Source organism: Hippocampus comes, unplaced genomic scaffold (assembly GCF_001891065.2).
Source record: "Hippocampus comes isolate QL1 unplaced genomic scaffold, H_comes_QL1_v1.1 scaffold142, whole genome shotgun sequence".
In the NCBI taxonomy this organism is placed as follows: Eukaryota; Metazoa; Chordata; class Actinopteri; order Syngnathiformes; family Syngnathidae; genus Hippocampus; species Hippocampus comes.
In genome coordinates, this window is record NW_017805482.1 from 637060 (window position 1) to 655576 (window position 18517).

An 18517-nucleotide genomic window follows, 5' to 3' on the forward strand; every position below is an offset into this window, starting at 1 on the left:
ACTAGCCTGCCTGCAGTCCAGACCTGTCTCCCATTTAAAACGTGTGGCACATTATGAAACGTAAAATATGACAACGGAGAGCACGGAATGTTGAACAGCTGAAGATGCACATCAAGCAAGATGGGAAAAAAAAATCCATTTACAAAGCTTCAACAATTAGTGTCCTCAGTTCCAAAACGCTTATTGAATGTTGTTAAAAGAAAAGGTGATGTAACACAGTGGTAAGCATGACCCTGTTCCAGCTTGTTTGGAAAGCGTTGCAGCCATAAAATTCAAAGTTAATGATTATTTGCTACAAAGAAAGTTTATCAGTTTGAACAATAAATATCTTGTCTTTGTAGTGCATTAAATTGAAAATGATTTTCAAAACGCCCCAACTTCATCGCAATTGGGTTTGTATTTGTCAGTCAAAAATATTTACCGGTACTCCACACTGACAGTTAACTCCACCCTTCTGTAATTTACCGTACCACTGACACTCATTTTTAAAAATTAACTTTTTTTTTTTTTTTTTTTTTTTTAATACACTGAGTTCTTGCTTTACAACATTTACCTAACATATTTGTTCATATTTTCAGATTGGAATGATCACCTAATCTGAAATTCATTTGATGTTATTTGGATCTGAACATAAAAGACGTGTTTTGTGTTAGGGTTTTTTTGACTGAGCAGAGAGGATGTGGCACACAGCTGCTGATAACCTGGACAGGCGTCTGTCTAAGCCTCATTCCAGCAGAGACATGTGAAAGTCAAACCTCTGTGAACACACACCAAAGGCATCTGCAGACTCACCCTGCGACCTCATTATTCATCAGGACCAATCGAACACCAGACCAGGAGGAAAGAACCACCTCTCTTTGAATCTGGTCATTTGTCCCATTGACTTTATACTCTGCTGATAGACAGAGACATGTGTCCTTGTCCCTGAGCATTAGGCCTGCCAACACCTTAAATTGCTGATTTGCCATCTTTTGTGTTCATATACATGTGTGAATAAGACACCATGAATGAAGTCTGAAAATGCAAACTATAACACACACACACACACACACACACACACACACACACACACACACACACACACACACACACATTCATACATAAAATATGCAGTCGTATAAGCCCATATGATCAGACAAACTCATCAGCACTGCTACCCTCAATTAGCTCCTGTGGGATATTTTGGCAAACCTCCAATTTTGAAAGCAATTACTTTTGACATGCTGGGCAGAAAATTTCATCTCATAATTAAAAACCTAGAGATGTGAAACATGCAAATGCACCATCGGTCTTGCATGTGGCAAACCTAAATTCAGTGCACGTTTTCCCGTCATATGAAACTGGCAGGAAAAATGTCTATGTACAGGAAAAATACATTTCGTTTTTGCCATCTGATTGGCTCTGTAATGAACATGTCAAAACATAGTCTTACAGAGTAGAAAAAATGTGGGTCAATTGTTATAAGATAAAAACAGTAAGACTCAGCAACATCTGCACTCAGAAGCAAAAGCGGAGCCTTTAGATTTACGTCTAAGAGATCCCCAAACAACACACACATAAAATGGCCAAATAGAGGACACGGCATGGATGCCATCGATTACATTGTAAAACAGTAGTAAAAACAAATGCGTGAAGAAGGAAAAAAAAAAAAACACCAAATGTCTGTATAAATCTTCTCCCTTGAAAAAGATTTTCCTCCTCAATACACTACTGCACATTCTTCCATTTTGTTCGTTAGGTCAAAGTAATAAAGCAAAAGCGATTGTAACTGAACATGGTAATACACAAGGTGACCCACACAAACCAAGATGTCGTTTAAGATATAAGCAGATTATGAAAATTCAATTCGATAGCACGTATGTTCTCTTGGGTGATGTATTGTCTCGGAAACGTTTGTATAGATGATGATGAGGTGATTCGACATTGCCTCCATGCTATGAATCCACAGACCAACCTAACCACAAGCACTTTAATAGGAAAGGGAAGATTTGTACTTGTCACCTTACATGTACCGTCCCATTTTCAGAGCTCATAAAAGAGGAAATAAATCTCAGTAGGACTGAAATAGATTTTTTTCAAGCGAATGCTTTGGAACAATCAACAGTTCAAGTTTAAGTGCAACCTAGGGGGAAGATATATATTGTAGATGCTCTATGGTCAAACATGGTCTGTTTTGGGACGTTTTTTTTTCCTTAGAACAAAATTGTCACCATCAAAATACTTTTATGAACTGAACTAGACCCAGTTCAGCTTCAATGAAACTGCCAACGGTGCAACGCTATCCTTCATGTCGGCTCCAATCTGGATTACTTTCTACAAATCCAATTATGTCCTAATTGAGTGTTACAAGGCTCATTGATTATGATCGAGGCAGCGCGGTGCTAAGCACAAGAAAAATATCGCTTCGAATTAGCCAGGACTCTCAGAAGGCCTTCGGGTGACAGGACTTAATATGGAGATAATATTTTGCTATATGACCCAATGTGAATCGACTTGCCAAGCAACCTTTGTGGAGCACAAAATGAAGAATGACACAAAAATTCGTGCATAATTTCCCAAGTGCCTAAACCAAAACTTATGTAGGACAAATTGCGAGACTACTGTATTAAAACGTTCACTAAGGGATGTCATGCTAGTTGATTATTTTGATGTTGTGTGCACTTACTGTCTATAAGAGGGAAGGTCGGTGGAAGGCAATCTACGCCGGGAAAAGGAAGGGACCATTTTACATTGCACGTTCGTAGTTCCTCTTTAATGCCAGTTGAAGAACCCTAAAAGATCAGGGGAGAAGTTATTAAAAATCACAAACGAATCACCGTTATGGACTTATAACGTAACCTCCTCTGAAGACAACTAATGATGAGAAAGCTTCCCAGAAAAGAGACTTTCAAAAATGAAGACAAATCAGAAATATTTTATGAGTCACAAGACATGACATGAATGAAATTGCAACAGTGGTGGTTGATTCAGAATTGACAAGAATTAAATATTGCCTGGGTTTTAAGGGCGGCTCCGTCTCATGCAGTGTGCCAGCCCTGCTCCTGTCCTTTATACCTGCTGCACCAATGGCGAGGTTGTCTTTTTCTTAGACTGACAAACCAGTGGGCTGGATGACACCTGCGTGTTCTTTCCGGTGTTTAACCTTCAGTGTTCAGCCATCAGTCTTGGCAACGGAGAATATATGACAAAAGAAGGATGGAATAAATATATCTAATTTTATATTCAAGATAAAATAAGTGTGTCACTCTGCATTGATATGAACTTGACCACATGATTCACCTTGAAATGTTTCACAAGACTTAAGGAGTTCAGTAAGGTTGCCAAAGCAAGATAGAGATGTTCAAAGTCCTCGCACACACTTAGAGCATGAGGCAGACAAACAACAACTAAGTTGAACTTGTCTTCTATATGGATGCGATGCGGGATTTTTAGACGGTGCACATTTGAGGAGGTCTTTTCGCTAATACGGTAAGGTGACAAGTTGAATTCCTGGGCGTCATATGTGACGTGTGTTTTAAATTAATTTGTATAGTTAGGCAGTTTACAATATTAACTTGATTCTGCACAATGCTCATGTGTGCGGAATCATCTCACCTTCAGGAGTGTTCACCAAAAATAAGGATTTTACTTGTTTTAATTTTTAATAATAATAATTAAATATGCATGCAGAACACATACGTTTTCAAAAGTGAATCGGGGCACATACATAGGACACAAATACAAACGTCATCTTTCAAGGGCAACCGAATTGCGTGTATATCACGTTCAGTTCCGCAGTGCATTGTGGGAATTGCAGTCAGTTTACTCGTGGCAGTTAGTTATACATTACATCTTTATCTGTTTCGCGCGTTCCCAATGTTGTGCTGAAAGTCAAGTTTACGCCTTCTAATGGTTTATAACAATGTGAGCTAGAATATGAATAGCGTTAAAATGTATTGTCGTGACTACCATGAGTATTGGTATATCTGTGGTGCATAAGTCGCCAGAAAAGGGGTCAAAAACGAGTTTGTTTGGACACCTTTATGGTGTTGGAGCACTCACGCAGGAAGCAGTTGTCTGAATGTGAAAGAGAAAAAAAAGGGTGAAAGACGAAGTGACCAAGTTATTACCTGAAAGTACTTGTGTTGTAGTTTACAGTCTTTTTACTTAGTCTGCCTCGGAGTTCCCTTTACAAAGTGAATCGCACGTGAGCAGCGCCTCCTCAGACGAGGGAGAATTACGACAATGTCGTCGATTTGCGTCACAGATGTACGATTACGTCACTAGTGTATTTGATTTAATTTGGACAAATAAAGTGTCACTATGAAATACCGGTAATGTGTCACTAATGCCTTGTTGTACCCCCGACAAGCAAAACAACTACAATTGCATGATTTTAAGACTTTTAAGACAAGTGCTGTATCAGAGTTTCCATGTTTGTTCCTCCCAACTCAGTTCCTGTAGTAAAATTATGTCCAATAACAACTCATAACTTAATGTGTAATTTCAGTATGACCCAATTATGAATCAGTTAACTCTTATCATTGTTTCCACCCAGCAAATTGGAATTGTAGGCACCAGTAGTCTGCACCCTTCTGAGTGATGTTTCTAATCTTGTATTTCTTTTATTTTGACATCTCGTACTGAATCCTGTTAGGTGGCTCCTATTGCCAGTGTACCTAAGCGATGTTTCCAAGAGTCTGTTTAATTGTGGTACGCTCAGTCAGTCATAGTTGTGTTTTCTGCCTTCCCATATGCTGGGAGGCTTTTCAATCCATTGCCCAAATAACATTGTTCTCCATCTATCTGCCAGTGCTCGTGTCTTCTCGAAGGAAAAGCTTCCCAGATTAATTTAGTCAGGTGCAGTGATGTTGGAGTCATCAATGCACTTCGCTTTGCTCCCTCTGAAAAGGGCTTTTGAGCCAGCCTCCCTTAACCTGATACAAATGGAGTGTCCGGCACAATCAAAGTGCTTCTGTGTGATGCCATTAGAAGCGTTCAAAGCATTCTTTGTTCAGTGACCCCTTTATTTGACAGGCTGCTTTTTCTCCCCCGAGCACATTCGATGTGGTGGCTTACTGTGGTTAAGAAATGTCCTTTTCTCAGGGGTGCTGGGAAGGAAAGTTGTGTTGCTTTCTAAACTAAGTGTGGCTGTAATCCGGCTATAATGAGTGTACACTGACATGGAACCAGCGTTGCGAAACGGGCACTGGGACATATCGCAGCACACCAAATCTGTATTAATTAACCTTTTTCTGCCTATAGGCAAGCTCTTGCAAACTATCGAAATAGTGGTGTGAACACTTTTGTCCTATTCTTAGTAAAAGATTATAATTGGAGCAAAGGTGTTGCGATGACCTTTGGCCGTGGTCTGGCCACGTAACGCTCACGCTTTTGTTTCACTTAAGTCGGGGGAGCTTTTTCGAGCATTCCATCCTTCCTTAGTACTGTTCCTGAGCGCCACTATTATGTTTATTTTTATTTTTTTTGTCACTCTCATAGTATTTGCAACACTGGATTTATCAAGTTTACAACATAAATAATCCCAAAGTACAAGATAAAATGTTATTTTAGAACATTTATCAATACATGTATGTGCAACAATTATACTCAGTATGCGCGGGGGGGGGGGGGGTATGTTTGGAATGGGGGATGAATTGCAATGTGGCATGACAACAAAATGTAAGTTTCCTAACTCTATGTCACAAAAGAAAGATTTCAAACCTAAAATGCAAGTCATACTTGCACACAGTGGTCTGAGCATCTGACAGTTCCTTTCGAAGAACATCGCCATGCTGGAGCAGCCTCCCCGCTAACATGACTTGGCTCCGTGTAATTTTTCCTTCTCTCTGGCCCTCAAGGTGATCATCAAATTTAGTTTTACTCTCTTCCTGAAGGAAATAAGATCAACGTCTTATATTGGAGCTCATTCAATTGCTCACCTCATGTTGAGTGTTTTCTGTATTTAGGTATGAAGGTATCACTGTAATTTCTAACTATGGTCAATGTGTGCCATCCTGTGCTTTTACACAATCATAAAATAGTACCGTGTCCAGAAAATATAAAATATCACTGTTGAAAAGTGAAACGACCCCATTTCCTTGGTTTTATTACTGGTTTGAACGATGCCTTTTCTGACTATTTGAAAGCTCCTGTTGTTTTAAAACAACATACTGGCACATTTTAGCTAACTGTAATGTAGACTAAATGTGGACTATCTCCACTGACGAAAGAATCTAAATAATAATTTATCTGTTGAAGGTAAAGTGCCAAGTTCAACGAGCTTGTTCTTGATTCTTATCAAGGTGCGCAACTCTTTTATCAACACAAGGTTGGGCCTTGTCTTAAAAAGACGCCGCATTATCGTCACGGAAGGCCACATAATGTGCTTCATCGCTTCCATCCCCTCACACAGTCCCCAGCTGTCGATTCATAACAGAGCACACCTGACTGCAGCAACACGTCCAACAACACAATCTCACAAGTAGATGTAATCCTGGTAAGCAGCAGGTGGCCTTCTAGATTGGCTGCCCATTTCTTCACTTATTCCCTCCTTTCACACACACACACTTTGCCCCCCCCCCCCCAACCCCTCCAACCCTCACTCTTTCCCCAGTCTTCCAGTGTAGTGGGAACCTTCGACTGAAACAGGGCCTTTACTGGGGAACAAGGCACGCCTCGGCCCGGAGCTGTGACAGTAAACCTCTGTGCCACAACAGGACTGCAACAGTACCAGGATACCTGAGCTGACCCAACGCTAGGCAACCAGGACGCTTCCGGGGCAAAAAACCCGCGACTTGGCACGGGTTTGCTTCTCACTATCGCAGCAGTGTGCCACTTTGAAATTGTGGTGAGAAGTTCCCCCAGCATAAACTTTGGAAGTGTTTGAAAAAGCGACGGCACAATGGATAAGGATGCACTGCTGGACTACGAGTACCCAGACTTTGACCCTGTGCCCAAGAAGATTAACATAGAGTGAGTAAAATGACTTCCATTTGTTGGTGGTGTTGTTCGTATTGTATTTGAAAGTATAAAAAGTGTACAGTATGTGAACAAGCGGTTTGAGATACAGCGCTTGCTGAAATATTAGTTTTCGTTTGGCATTCTTAGCATCAGCGTGAGGCTTCCCTCCAGTTGATAGGCTGCATCGTTTTCATAAGAATTAAGAACATCGAACAAAGGCTAGCACAAAATATATTTTTTCGGTCGTTGACTCCAATAAAGTGATAGTTTTTTTCAAGCAGAGCTAATCTGGCTACCCATAATGCATTTGGCTGTTTGTGTAGGTCTGTCAGTTTTGGCTTTCTATCCTGACACTTGCACAAATGATATTTAAGAAACTAAATATTACTATTGAATGCACTTCTCAGATCAACACTGAGACAGGATTGAGACAAGTGGCATTTATCGAATAATCCTGCATTTAAACTGTCATGCTCAATTACAAACTGTCTTGAGTTGCGGTCCTTCTCGCTTTAATGTACCTTTGTAGTGGTTTTAGCAGTTTTTCAATGTGTAAACAGTCACTTATCCTCCCCGCAGACTGTGACTGTAGTTGTGAATTTTGACATTGCATTAAATTTACCTGTGGTTTGATGTGATGCCAGCGTCTGCTCTTTCAGTGAGGGCCAAAGTCCCGATTTGGCTCAATGTTTGCACAGGTGAGGGTTTTTTGTCAACTCTATCCATCCTGGGTGTTGCCATCCAGCTGCATGTTTGCAACGTGTACCCCACACGTGAACTGCTCGGAATATCAAAGTGGTAATGACTTCCTCATGACCGGGCATTGTTGCTCTTGTAGCGAACGGTAACGTGAACATAGGCATCAGTTGTTTCCTGCATCACGCTGATAACAATCCGGTTAAAATGCAAATCTCTGCTATGGGATTTCAGCTGCCACAAAAGGTCCTGATGGTGACGTGTGAAAGGTTTAGTGAGGTGCAGGCCCGCTCACTTACTCAAGGCCTTGTGTTGCAACACACGCTGATCGTTTTTCTTGTGTGTGTGTGTGTGTGCGTGTGTGTGTGTGTTTTCCTTTTTAGAATAATTCCTCCATGTGACCCCACTGCAGATGACAGGCTATACCACATATGCATCAGTGCAGTATCAGTGAGTCTCTTTTTCACGTTGCATTCATTTGACACATCTTGAGAACTGTTACTGAAGCATTGAAAGCATGCTGGGATTTAGCAATAGGAAGATTTTGGTACAGTATGTTAATACAATCAAACTTAAAAAATATACATGCTTTTAGTTCTGTGACGGTACAAGGTGTGTCAGAAAAGTTTCATGATTGGTGTTATGAACGGCTTTCCCTTTAATGTGGGCCAAACAATGAGCCGCCACAAAAAGATCCTGCGCCGTTTGCTTTGTTCAGTGCGTGAGAAGAGGTGCCAGTTGTGGAGGGACAACTTTTCTTATTAATTTCATGAGCACCCGACAGTTCCTGGCTGAAAAGAACATCATGTAAGCAAAACCTCCCTTCTTCACAATCTTAAGCGGGTTATGAAGAGCAAACGTTTTGAAGGTGTGGAGGACATCAAAATGACAGTGATGAAATTGTGGCAGAACAGAAAGAATCCATACAAGGGTGCATAAAGTTGTGTCAGAAAAGGCTGAGAAAGTCTGATACTCTCCAGGGGGATTAATTTGGAGGGTTCGACCCGTTGTTTGTTGTACGAATTAGAATGTATCTTTTTTTTTCTGTTTGAAATATTTTTTCTGACACACCCATTTGGAGGGTTCGACCCGTTGTTTGTTGTTAGAATGTATGAGAATGTAATCTTTTTTTTCTGTTTGAAATATTTTTTCTGACACACCTCGTATGTGGCCAACCCGACACTTGCAAGCGGCATTCTTTCTTTCGCCTTGTGCTTCCTAAATGTGCTCCAGGTCATGAAAGGTCACCAGCAAAGACTGACATTCAATCACAAGAACTCATCCTGCCTCACTTGCAAGCGGCATTCTTTCTTTCGTCATGTGCTTCCTAAATGTGCTCCAGGTCATGAAAGGTCACTGAAGTCTCACTGGTCAATGATCTTGACAAATGATGTTTCATTCAGGCTGCCTCCATGGGGGGCACTAATGAGCCCCATGTAGATCCACTCCACTTTTTTTTTTTTCGCATGTGTCTGAAGCATCTTGAAGCCTGATCCTGACTCAAGTTAGTGCTACTCTGGCCACACTGATCTGTTCGTAACACAAACTAATGTATCTCCTCTTCCAGCTTGTCGTCATGGTGATCCTTGCAGTTTTAGCAAGACGCACAAAAGTGGGCAGCCAACAGAAAGGACTCGCAGGTTTACTCAGGTGAGGCTCTGGTAAACTTCGGGTAACCACTACAGTGAAATGAACATTCGACATGCTACAAACTAAAAGTATACAAAGTGATACTGTTTACAGCATTCATTCAAATTAACAATGTGTGTTAATAGCCGCTAATGACTTAGTCTTTAATGTTGATGGACCAGCCAGTGCACCTCATATTGTGTTGTTGCTGGTGTTGCAGTGCCTTGCTAAAATGTTACAACAGATCACTTTATTTATTGCTGAGCATGCCCATCGATTGATTTTTAACCCCATTCACTATAGTAACCAATATATGTTGACAAACGTTGATATTTGAGTCCCACATAACAGCCTTTGAGCATTCAAGTCAAGAAACTTACAAAAATGTGGCTTTTGAATCAAATCAAATGATCAAATCAATTTTTATTTGTGTAGCAGTTTTCACACCTTAAAAAATGCAACCTGCAAAATGCAATGCAATGTGCTCACGCCCTCTGGACTTTAACTGTCAGCACATGGTTTGCCAAGGGTTGGAGTAATCCTAGATTTGAGATACTCCTTTTCAGAAGACCAGAGAGCAGGGCATTGCAATGGTCCCTCAGTGGCATAAGATGAGAGCATGCACCAGCACCTCTGTGTTAGTTTGAGACAGAAAAACGTGGATTCCGGCAGTTAAGAATTGTATCAACTGGCCCTGCGTCATCAGGAGGCACGATGATGTACAGCTGTATGTCATCTGCATAACTGTGGAAGCTAATGCCATGCCTCCTGTTTCCCTCCCAGAGGAGAATAATTTACGGATTAAAACGAATTGGACCTAATACTGACCCTTGGGGCACCCCGGAGGCACAGATGCTACCATGTTAAGTTAAAGACAGCTGTTCAAATTGGAAAATGGGTTTCCATCAACAGCATTTTGTTCTGGTTATGAGAGATATTGGGTTTTTTTTTCATTTAATGGAAAAAATAGATTTTAAAGTAAAACACAACATTAAGGACAAGACTTTAAAGTCCTGCAGACAAAAGTGAAGTCCCCCCAAAAAAGTTTCACGACACATTGTGACACGAAGTCACTCAGAAACTTGAATTTAAAACATCGTGCATCGGCAACAATGTGGCTTACGTATCTTGTAATTCATCAACTGTCAACAAAAACACTGATGAGGACCTTTTTGATGTCTGCTCAATAATCATCTCGGCTGCATGCGATGCCGCTAACACGTGGGCTCTAAATACCTGCCACTTGGTTTCCGCAGTCCGGTCAACTTCCTGGACCATACCCAGCACAAGGGCCTGGCAGTGGCTGTGTTTGGAGTGCTCTTGTGCAAACTCTGCGGCATGGTCATATCACCAAACCCTTTGCCCTTCACGACAGAGACTGAGAACAAACGTGAGATCATTTTTGTGCTTCCTCCGCCAACAGCAGTTGTCCTCCTTTGTTTTTAGACGCACTGTCAACCTGAATGAGATAAGCGAGACATTGTTATGTCCCGTGAGAGACACATGGTCGCTCTGTTACATAATTGGATTGTTTTTCTTCCATGGCTCTGTTTTGTTTTCGACTTAAGAACTGGATAATAAGCTGTTTAATTTCTGAAATGAAATTATGTAAGAATTCGCCGAATGTTGTCAATCCCCAATACTTTGCAGAATCCCATAACAACACAAGGTTGAATTAGCAGAGTTGGTTTAGCACGGGGCGGCACGGTAGCCAACTGGTTAGGATGTCTGCCTTATAGTGCAGAGGAGCGCCGTTTGATTGAACTTTTTGACAATAATTCCAAAATGTGTGTCCATACCTCAGGTCATCACCAAAAGAACACCACACCTACACTGAAGCATCGCGGTGGCAAGGTGGCCGCATCATGCTCTGGGGTTGCTTTTCTTCAGTTGAAACTGGCAAGGCGGAAAGAATTCTGAACAGTTAGAATCAGTAGTCACAAAATCTTCAGGTTTATGAATTTAAGAAAACTTGGCAGGAAAAGCCTACTAGAACAGATCAATTTTATTTAGGTTTAATCTGGGCACTTAAAATGAGGTGTGTGCAGACACCTATTTAACATCTTTGTCTCATTTTTGACATCCCAAAACGCTCGCATTTAAATAGAAGCATGTTTTTAGAGCCACTGTACAGAAAGACTACCATCACGATAATACTTGGTCCATTTAAATTCATACTTATCAGACAACGTTAAATCAAAATGTAACATCATTACCGTTGTACGAATGGTTGATAAAACACAATTATTTGATTGTGCCGGTGCCTCTTATGAAGTGACATTTGAGTGTCTACGTTTCACACTTTGTTTGTCGCGCCCGCAGAGAACTGGATGATTCTGGGAACCTTCTTCTACCCCGCACTTTACTACCCTCTCCTGGCATGTGGCACCCTGCATAATAAAGTCGGCTACGTACTCGGAAGCCTCTTGTCATGGACGCACTTTGGTGTCTTGGTTTGGCAGAAAATTGAATGCCCGAAAACACCGCAGGTATGAACAGATCTTCATCAGCACAGCACAGCACAGCGAATACCTGTTCATTTATTCTGTATGTACTAGGTAGGGATAAATGTATTTGCTCTTTTATGACCAAACAATGTTTTATGTCTGTCACATACACAAGAGACGGGATTTAAAAAAGATGATTATCAGCCTTTCAAAGTGGATTTGGGTCTCCACCTGATAGAAGTTTTAATCTTGGCTCCGACTGACAGATTTAGTACCCAGTCCGCCTCACTTTCTCCTCCTGTGCATTGAATGGTTCGGATTCAAAGCAATTAGTTCCCCTGTCTGGTGGTCTTAATCACAAAGCTTCGTAACACTCAGTGTGTCTCAGTGCCTTCCAGGCTATATTATACATTTTGTAATGGATGTCTTTTTGATAAGGTTGCTGAGATAATGTGCTGCTGAAAAAACAAAAATAAATAAGTTTTTTTTCGAATGAATAAAATTGGAACAGAGTAGGGTTAGTGGTGTGGTGATTTGAGATGGATGTACAGTATTGTTTAAGTTACTGTAATGAGGGGCTTGGTTACAAGAAAACGCTTACAATATGTCTCTTATTTATTACAAATGAAATTTTTAAATTTTGGTGGAGATTATCTCAAGCATCATGCAAGTTGACATTCTTGATTTGCTTCCGCGGGCCAGAAAAAATGACGTGGCGGGCCGGAACTGGCCCCCAGACCTTGAGTTTGACACCTGTGTTCTGGAATACGGTTTTTAAATGATTTTCTCAGCCCCCTTTGTATCGGTCAACCCCCTCTCTAGCCCCAGGGGAGAAAAATTATTCTGGAGCCGTGCCTGAGTGGTGCAATCAAGTTTACTTCATTTCAATACATATTTAACCAACAACAAATTTCACACAACCAACTCAATGATCAGATAAGAATTTATGACACCCATCCCTAGTGGAAATGACATTTTCTGCCTCTTTTTGGGTAATATCACCTATTGTATGGGTGACCAAAACTTTTTTTTTTCCTTTCAGATACATAAATACTACTTGCTGTTCTCTAGCCTGCCCCAGATAGCTTGCTTGGCCTTCCTTAGTTTCCAGTATCCTCTTCTCCTTTTCAAGGGCTTGAAAGGCGCTGAAAAGAACAATGCCTCTGAGGTAAGTCACGTTGCCCCATTTTGACACCTGGCATGTTAAGTCTACTTTTACTGCATATAACCATCTGACAACCCTCGTGCCATGTTCACATAAACCTGCACTGTTTAAAAAAGCTTTGCTGAGACGCAATGTACATTTTTTTTTTCTGAACGTACACTATACGAGACATTAGCCCTTTCAGTCCGTAGCATGCTCTTTCTTGGGTAATGCAATGTGCCAACAGCCTAGTCAGTGTAAGTAGATTTGATGTAATTGGTTTATGTTATGTTCTTGATCAGATTAGGGAAGGGTTTCCGTGTGTTTTTTTTCACCGACGAAACACAATGGCATGTTTATTTTATGCTAATCCTGACATGGGTGTGACAAAGCTGGAGTGAGGCGATTGTCCCGCTCCCCACATCCACCATCAAAGATATCCCTAAGTCCTGCCATACGTAATACCTTATGTAAAAGAAATGCGTGATCGCAGTTGAGCACAATCTTGTCACTTTAAACCTTTCAGGGACAGTGGTTACTACAGTGGACAGCTTAACATGTTATCAGGTTACAGGGTGCATGAAAGGGTTAATTGGTGTTTTAATCTTTCACAAAATGTTAATTTATCAGTTAACTATGGAGAAAAAAAAGTTCATATTGTTAATATTTTTTGTGTCCAGCTACCAAAAAGTTGAGCGATCTAACTGACTGAAAACAAGCTTTGAGAGCAGATCTATCGACTCACTTGGACAGACCAACTGTCTGAATCGACGGGAGCCTTGTGACATGTGTATCACATTCTAATCAATGACATTATCTTCAATAATTGGATTTTTTTTTTTTTAGCTAATCACCCGTTTCATGCACCCGGTAACCTGATAACACGATAACATGAAAAGCTGTCCACTGTAGTAACCGCTGTCCCTGAAAGGGTTAAATTAGCAATTGAATATGATGCGTTGAAGAGCATATGATAGAAATACAAGGTATAATTTAAACTTACTTGGTTTGGTATTTCAAGCAAGCAAGAAAACTTTTTTTGGGGGGGGGACAATGATATGCTATTGTGGGTCACCAGCTCCTTGAACTTGAACTTTTTCAAATTGACTCCTCAATGTGATTGAGGTTGAACTTTTGTTATTTCGTCCTCGCACATCATTCATAGGATCTGAACAGCAGCTACTACAATGACTATGTGAAGAAGCTGCTCAAGAGGAAGAAGCACATCAAAATCAGGTTTATTCTGTATGTACTAGGTAGGGATAAATGTATTTGCTCTTTTATGACCAAACAATGTTTTATGTCTGTCACATACATAAGAGACGGGATTTAAAAAAGATGATTATCAGCCTTTCAAAGTGGATTTGGGTCTCCACCTGATAGAAGTTTTAATCTTGGCTCCGACTGACAGATTTAGTACCCAGTCCGCCTCACTTTCTCCTCCTGTGCATTGAATGGTTCGGATTCAAAGCAATTAGTTCCCCTGTCTGGTGGTCTTAATCACAAAGCTTCGTAACACTCAGTGTGTCTCAGTGCCTTCCAGGCTATATTATACATTTTGTAATGGATGTCTTTTTGATAAGGTTGCTGAGATAATGTGCTGCTGAAAAAACAAAAATAAATAAGTTTTTTTTCGAATGAATAAAATTGGAACAGAGTAGGGTTAGTGGTGTGGTGATTTGAGATGGATGTACAGTATTGTTTAAGTTACTGTAATGAGGGGTTTGGTTACAAGAAAACGCTTACCATATGTCTCTTATTTATTACAAATGACAGTTTTAAATTTTGGTCGAGATTTTCACAAGCATCATGCAAGTTGACATTCTTGATTTGCTTCTCTTGTCATGGACGCACTTTGGTGTCTTGGTTTGGCAGAAAATTGAATGCCCGAAAACACCGCAGGTATGAACAGATCTTCATCAGCACAGCACAGCACAGCGAATACCTGTTCATTTATTCTGTATGTACTAGGTAGGGATAAATGTATTTGCTCTTTTATGACCAAACAATGTTTTATGTCTGTCACATACACAAGAGACGGGATTTAAAAAGATGATTATCAGCCTTTCAAAGTGGATTTGTGTCTCCACCTGACAGAAGTTTTAATCTTTGCTTCAACTGACAGATTTAGTACCCTGTCCGCCTTACTTTCTCCTCCTGTGCATTGAATGGTTCGGATTCAAAGCAATTAGTTCCCCTGTCTGGTGGTCTTAATCACAAAGCTTCGTAACACTCAGTGTGTCTCAGTGCCTTCCAGGCTATATTATACATTTTGTAATGGATGTCTTTTTGATAAGGTTGCTGAGATAATGTGCTGCTGAAAAAACAAAAATAAATGTCTTTTTTTTCGAATTAATAAAATTGGAACAGAGTAGGGTTAGTGGTGTGGTGATTTGAGATGGATGTACAGTATTGTTTAAGTTACTGTAATGAGGGGTTTGGTTACAAGAAAACGCTTACCATATGTCTCTTATTTATTACAAATGACAGTTTTAAATTTTGGTCGAGATTTTCACAAGCATCATGCAAGTTGACATTCTTGATTTGCTTCCGCGGGCCAGAAAAAATGACGTGGCGGGCCGGAACTGGCCCCCAGACCTTGAGTTTGACACCTGTGTTCTGGAATACGGTTTTTAAATGATTTTCTCAGCCCCCTTTGTATCGGTCAACCCCCTCTCTAGCCCCAGGGGAGAAAAATTATTCTGGAGCCGTGCCTGAGTGGTGCAATCAAGTTTACTTCATTTCAATACATATTTAACCAACAACAAATTTCACTTTAAGAAAAATTTCACAGCATGCCGTATTTTCCTCATTATAAGGCGCTTTGGAATATAAGGCGCCCTTCAACAAATGGCCTATTTTGAAACTGTTTTCATTTATAAGGCGCATAAAATAGAAGCTACAATAGTGCCTGCGGTTGATTTATGCATCCACTAGATGGAGCTACGCTAAACGGAATAATGAAATTTTTAAATTTTGGTGGAGATTATCTCAAGCATCATGCAAGTTGACATTCTTGATTTGTTTCCGCGGGCCAGAAAAAATGACGTGGCGGGCCGGAACTGGCCCCCAGACCTTGAGTTTGACACCTGTGTTCTGGAATACGTTTTTTAAATGATTTTCTCAGCCCCCTTTGTATTGATCAACCCCCTCTCTAGCCCCAGGGGAGAAAAATCATCCTGGAGCCGTGCCTGAGTGGTGCAATCAAGTTTACCTCATTTCAATACATATTTAACCAACAACAAATTTCACACAACCAACTCAACGATCAGATAAGAATTTATGATGCCCATCCCTAGTGGAAATGACATTTTCTGCCTCTTTTTGGGTAATATCACCTATTGTATGGGTGACCAAAACTTTTTTTTTTCCTTTCAGATACATAAATACTACTTGCTGTTCTCCAGCCTGCCCCAGATAGCTTGCTTGGCCTTCCTTAGTTTCCAGTATCCTCTTCTCCTTTTCAAGGGCTTGAAAGGCGCTGAAAAGAACAATGCCTCTGAGGTAAGTCACGTTGCCCCATTTTGACACCTGGCATGTTAAGTCTACTTTTACTGCATATAACCATCTGACAACCCTCGTGCCATGTTCACATAAACCTGCACTGTTTAAAAAAGCTTTGCTGAGACGCAATGTACATTTTTTTTTTCTGAACGTACACTATACGAGACATTAGCCCTTTCGGTCCGTAGCATGCTCTTTCTTGGGTGATGCAATGTGCCAACAGCCTAGTCAGTGTAAGTAGATTTGATGTAATTGGTTTATGTTATGTTCTTGATCAGATTAGGGAAGGGTTTCCGTGTGTTTTTTTTTCACCAATGAAACACCTTCCTTAGTTTCCAGTATCCTCTTCTCCTTTTCAAGGGCTTGAAAGGCGCTGAAAAGAACAATGCCTCTGAGGTAAGTCATGCTGCCCCATTTTGACACCTGTCATGCTAACTCTGCTTTTACTGCATATAACCGTCTGACAACCCTTTTCATTTATAGTTACTAATGTTCACATGAACCTGCACTGTTTAAAAAAAGCTTTGCTGAGACGCAATGTACTTTTTTTTTTTTTCTGAACGTACACTATACGAGACATTAGCCCTTTCGGTCCGTAGCATGCTCTTTCTTGGGTGATGCAATGTGCCAACAGCCTAGTCAGTGTAAGTAGATTTGATGTAATTGGTTTATGTTATGTTCTTGATCAGATTAGGGAAGGGTTTCCGTGTGTTTTTTTTCACCGACGAAACACAATGGCATGTTTATTTTATGCTAATCCTGACATGGGTGTGACAAAGCTGGAGTGAGGCGATTGTCCCGCTCCCCACATCCACCATCAAAGATATCCCCAAGTCATGCCATACGCAATACCTTATCACACATTTCTTTTACATAAGGCTTATGTAAAAGAAATGCGTGATCGCAGTTGAGCACAATCTTGTCACTGTAACCCTTTCAGGGACAGCGGTTACTACAGTGGACAGCTTAACATGTTATCGGGTTACAGGGTGCATGAGAGGGTGAATTGGTGTTTTAATCTTTCACAAAATGTTAATTTATCAGTTAACTATGGAGAAAAAAAAGTTCATATTGTTAATATTTTTTGTGTCCAGCTACCAAAAAGTTGAGCGATCTAACTGACTGAAAACAAGCTTTGAGAGCAGATCTATCGACTCACTTGGACAGACCAACTGTCTGAATCGACGGGACCCTTGTGACATGTGTATCACATTCTAATCAATGACATTATCTTCAATAATTGGATTTTTTTTTTTTTAGCTAATCACCCGTTTCATGCACCCGGTAACCTGATAACACGATAACATGAAAAGCTGTCCACTGTAGTAACCGCTGTCCCTGAAAGGGTTAAAATAGCAATTGAATATGATGCGTTGAAGAGCATATGATAGAAATACAAGGTATAATTTAAACTTACTTGGTTTGGCATTTCAAGCAAGCAAGAAAACTTTTTTTGGGGGGGGACAATGATATGCTATTGTGGGTCACCAGCTCCTTGAACTTGAACTTTTTCAAATTGACTCCTCAATGTGATTGAGGTTGAACTTTTGTTATTTCGTCCTCGCACATCATTCATAGGATCTGAACAGCAGCTACTACAATGACTATGTGAAGAAGCTGCTCAAGAGGAAGAAGCACATCAAAATCAGGTTACTGTACCCTCTATGTCCTATATGTGTTGCTCATATCAAAAACAAACAAACGTGTGCACACAGGATCCGACCGTATGAGAATGGCTTGATTAACGCGCAGAGTTATCAAACAAAACAAACAATAAGAACTCGGGACAGATTCTAGGCATGGTATCAACAGGAAACAGGTTGCCTGTTTTTTTTTTGCTGCTCAAGAGGAAGAAGCACATCAAAATCAGGTTACTGTACCCTCTATGTCCTATATGTGTTGCTCATATCAAAAACAAACAAACGTGTGCACACAGGATCCGACCGTATGAGAATGGCTTGATTAACGCGCAGAGTTATCAAACAAAACAAACAATAAGAACTCGGGACAGATTCTAGGCATGGTATCAACAGGAAACAGGTTGCCTGTTTTTTTTTTCTTGCTGAATTGTCATTCTCGGTCAGTTCTTCTATATCCTCCTTTGGGGATAAATGACTGGCAAAGATGTTATAAAGTCAGAGTAGAAATGGAAACT

At 40.5% G+C, this 18517-nt stretch overlaps 1 protein-coding gene and 2 long non-coding RNA genes across 7 annotated transcripts in view; 2 read left to right on the forward strand and 1 right to left on the reverse strand.

The window, feature by feature from the left end:
- LOC109519398 (uncharacterized) overlaps positions 1–4767 on the reverse strand; it is a 37648-nt gene extending 32881 nt beyond the window's left edge. For 2 of the 4 annotated variants that reach the window (XR_002168950.1, XR_002168948.1), the window contains exons 1-2: positions 4110–4721; positions 2666–2771 (exon numbers count right to left, since the gene is read on the reverse strand). This is a non-coding gene — a long non-coding RNA (uncharacterized LOC109519398). Of the gene's footprint in view, positions 1–2665; positions 2772–4109 lie in introns of all 4 variants that reach the window. The other 2 variants (XR_002168949.1, XR_002168951.1) reach the window with 2 other exon arrangements.
- On the forward strand, positions 3000–18517 carry LOC109519397 (stimulated by retinoic acid gene 6 protein homolog). Of its 2 annotated transcripts, none has more exons than XM_019875902.1 (9): positions 3000–3468; positions 6596–6954; positions 8022–8088; positions 9206–9288; positions 10524–10657; positions 11590–11756; positions 12757–12882; positions 14024–14094; positions 18233–18517. In XM_019875902.1, the coding sequence occupies exons 2-9, from the start codon at positions 6884–6886 to the stop codon at positions 18378–18380; spliced, it is 867 nt and encodes a 288-aa protein (XP_019731461.1). In that variant the 5' UTR covers positions 3000–3468; positions 6596–6883; the 3' UTR covers positions 18381–18517. The 2 variants fall into 2 exon arrangements, with proteins under 2 accessions (XP_019731461.1, XP_019731462.1); XM_019875903.1 differs by having other exon boundaries at positions 6699–6954.
- On the forward strand, positions 14695–18173 carry LOC109519399 (uncharacterized). The gene is made up of 3 exons (XR_002168952.1): positions 14695–14760; positions 16237–16362; positions 17941–18173. It is a non-coding gene; the product is annotated as an uncharacterized LOC109519399 (long non-coding RNA).

What these genes read in the sequence shown, in the direction of transcription:
- LOC109519397 (XM_019875902.1), top strand. Translation starts at nt 6,884, where the DNA reads ATGGATAAGGATGCACTGCTGGACTACGAGTACCCAGACTTTGACCCT. An exon ending in CCCAAGAAGATTAACATAGA is followed by an intron (nt 6,955 to 8,021) that starts GTGAGTAAAATG and finishes TTTCCTTTTTAG; the next exon opens with AATAATTCCTCCATGTGACC. An exon ending in AATGCCCGAAAACACCGCAG is followed by an intron (nt 11,757 to 12,756) that starts GTATGAACAGAT and finishes TTTTCCTTTCAG; the next exon opens with ATACATAAATACTACTTGCT.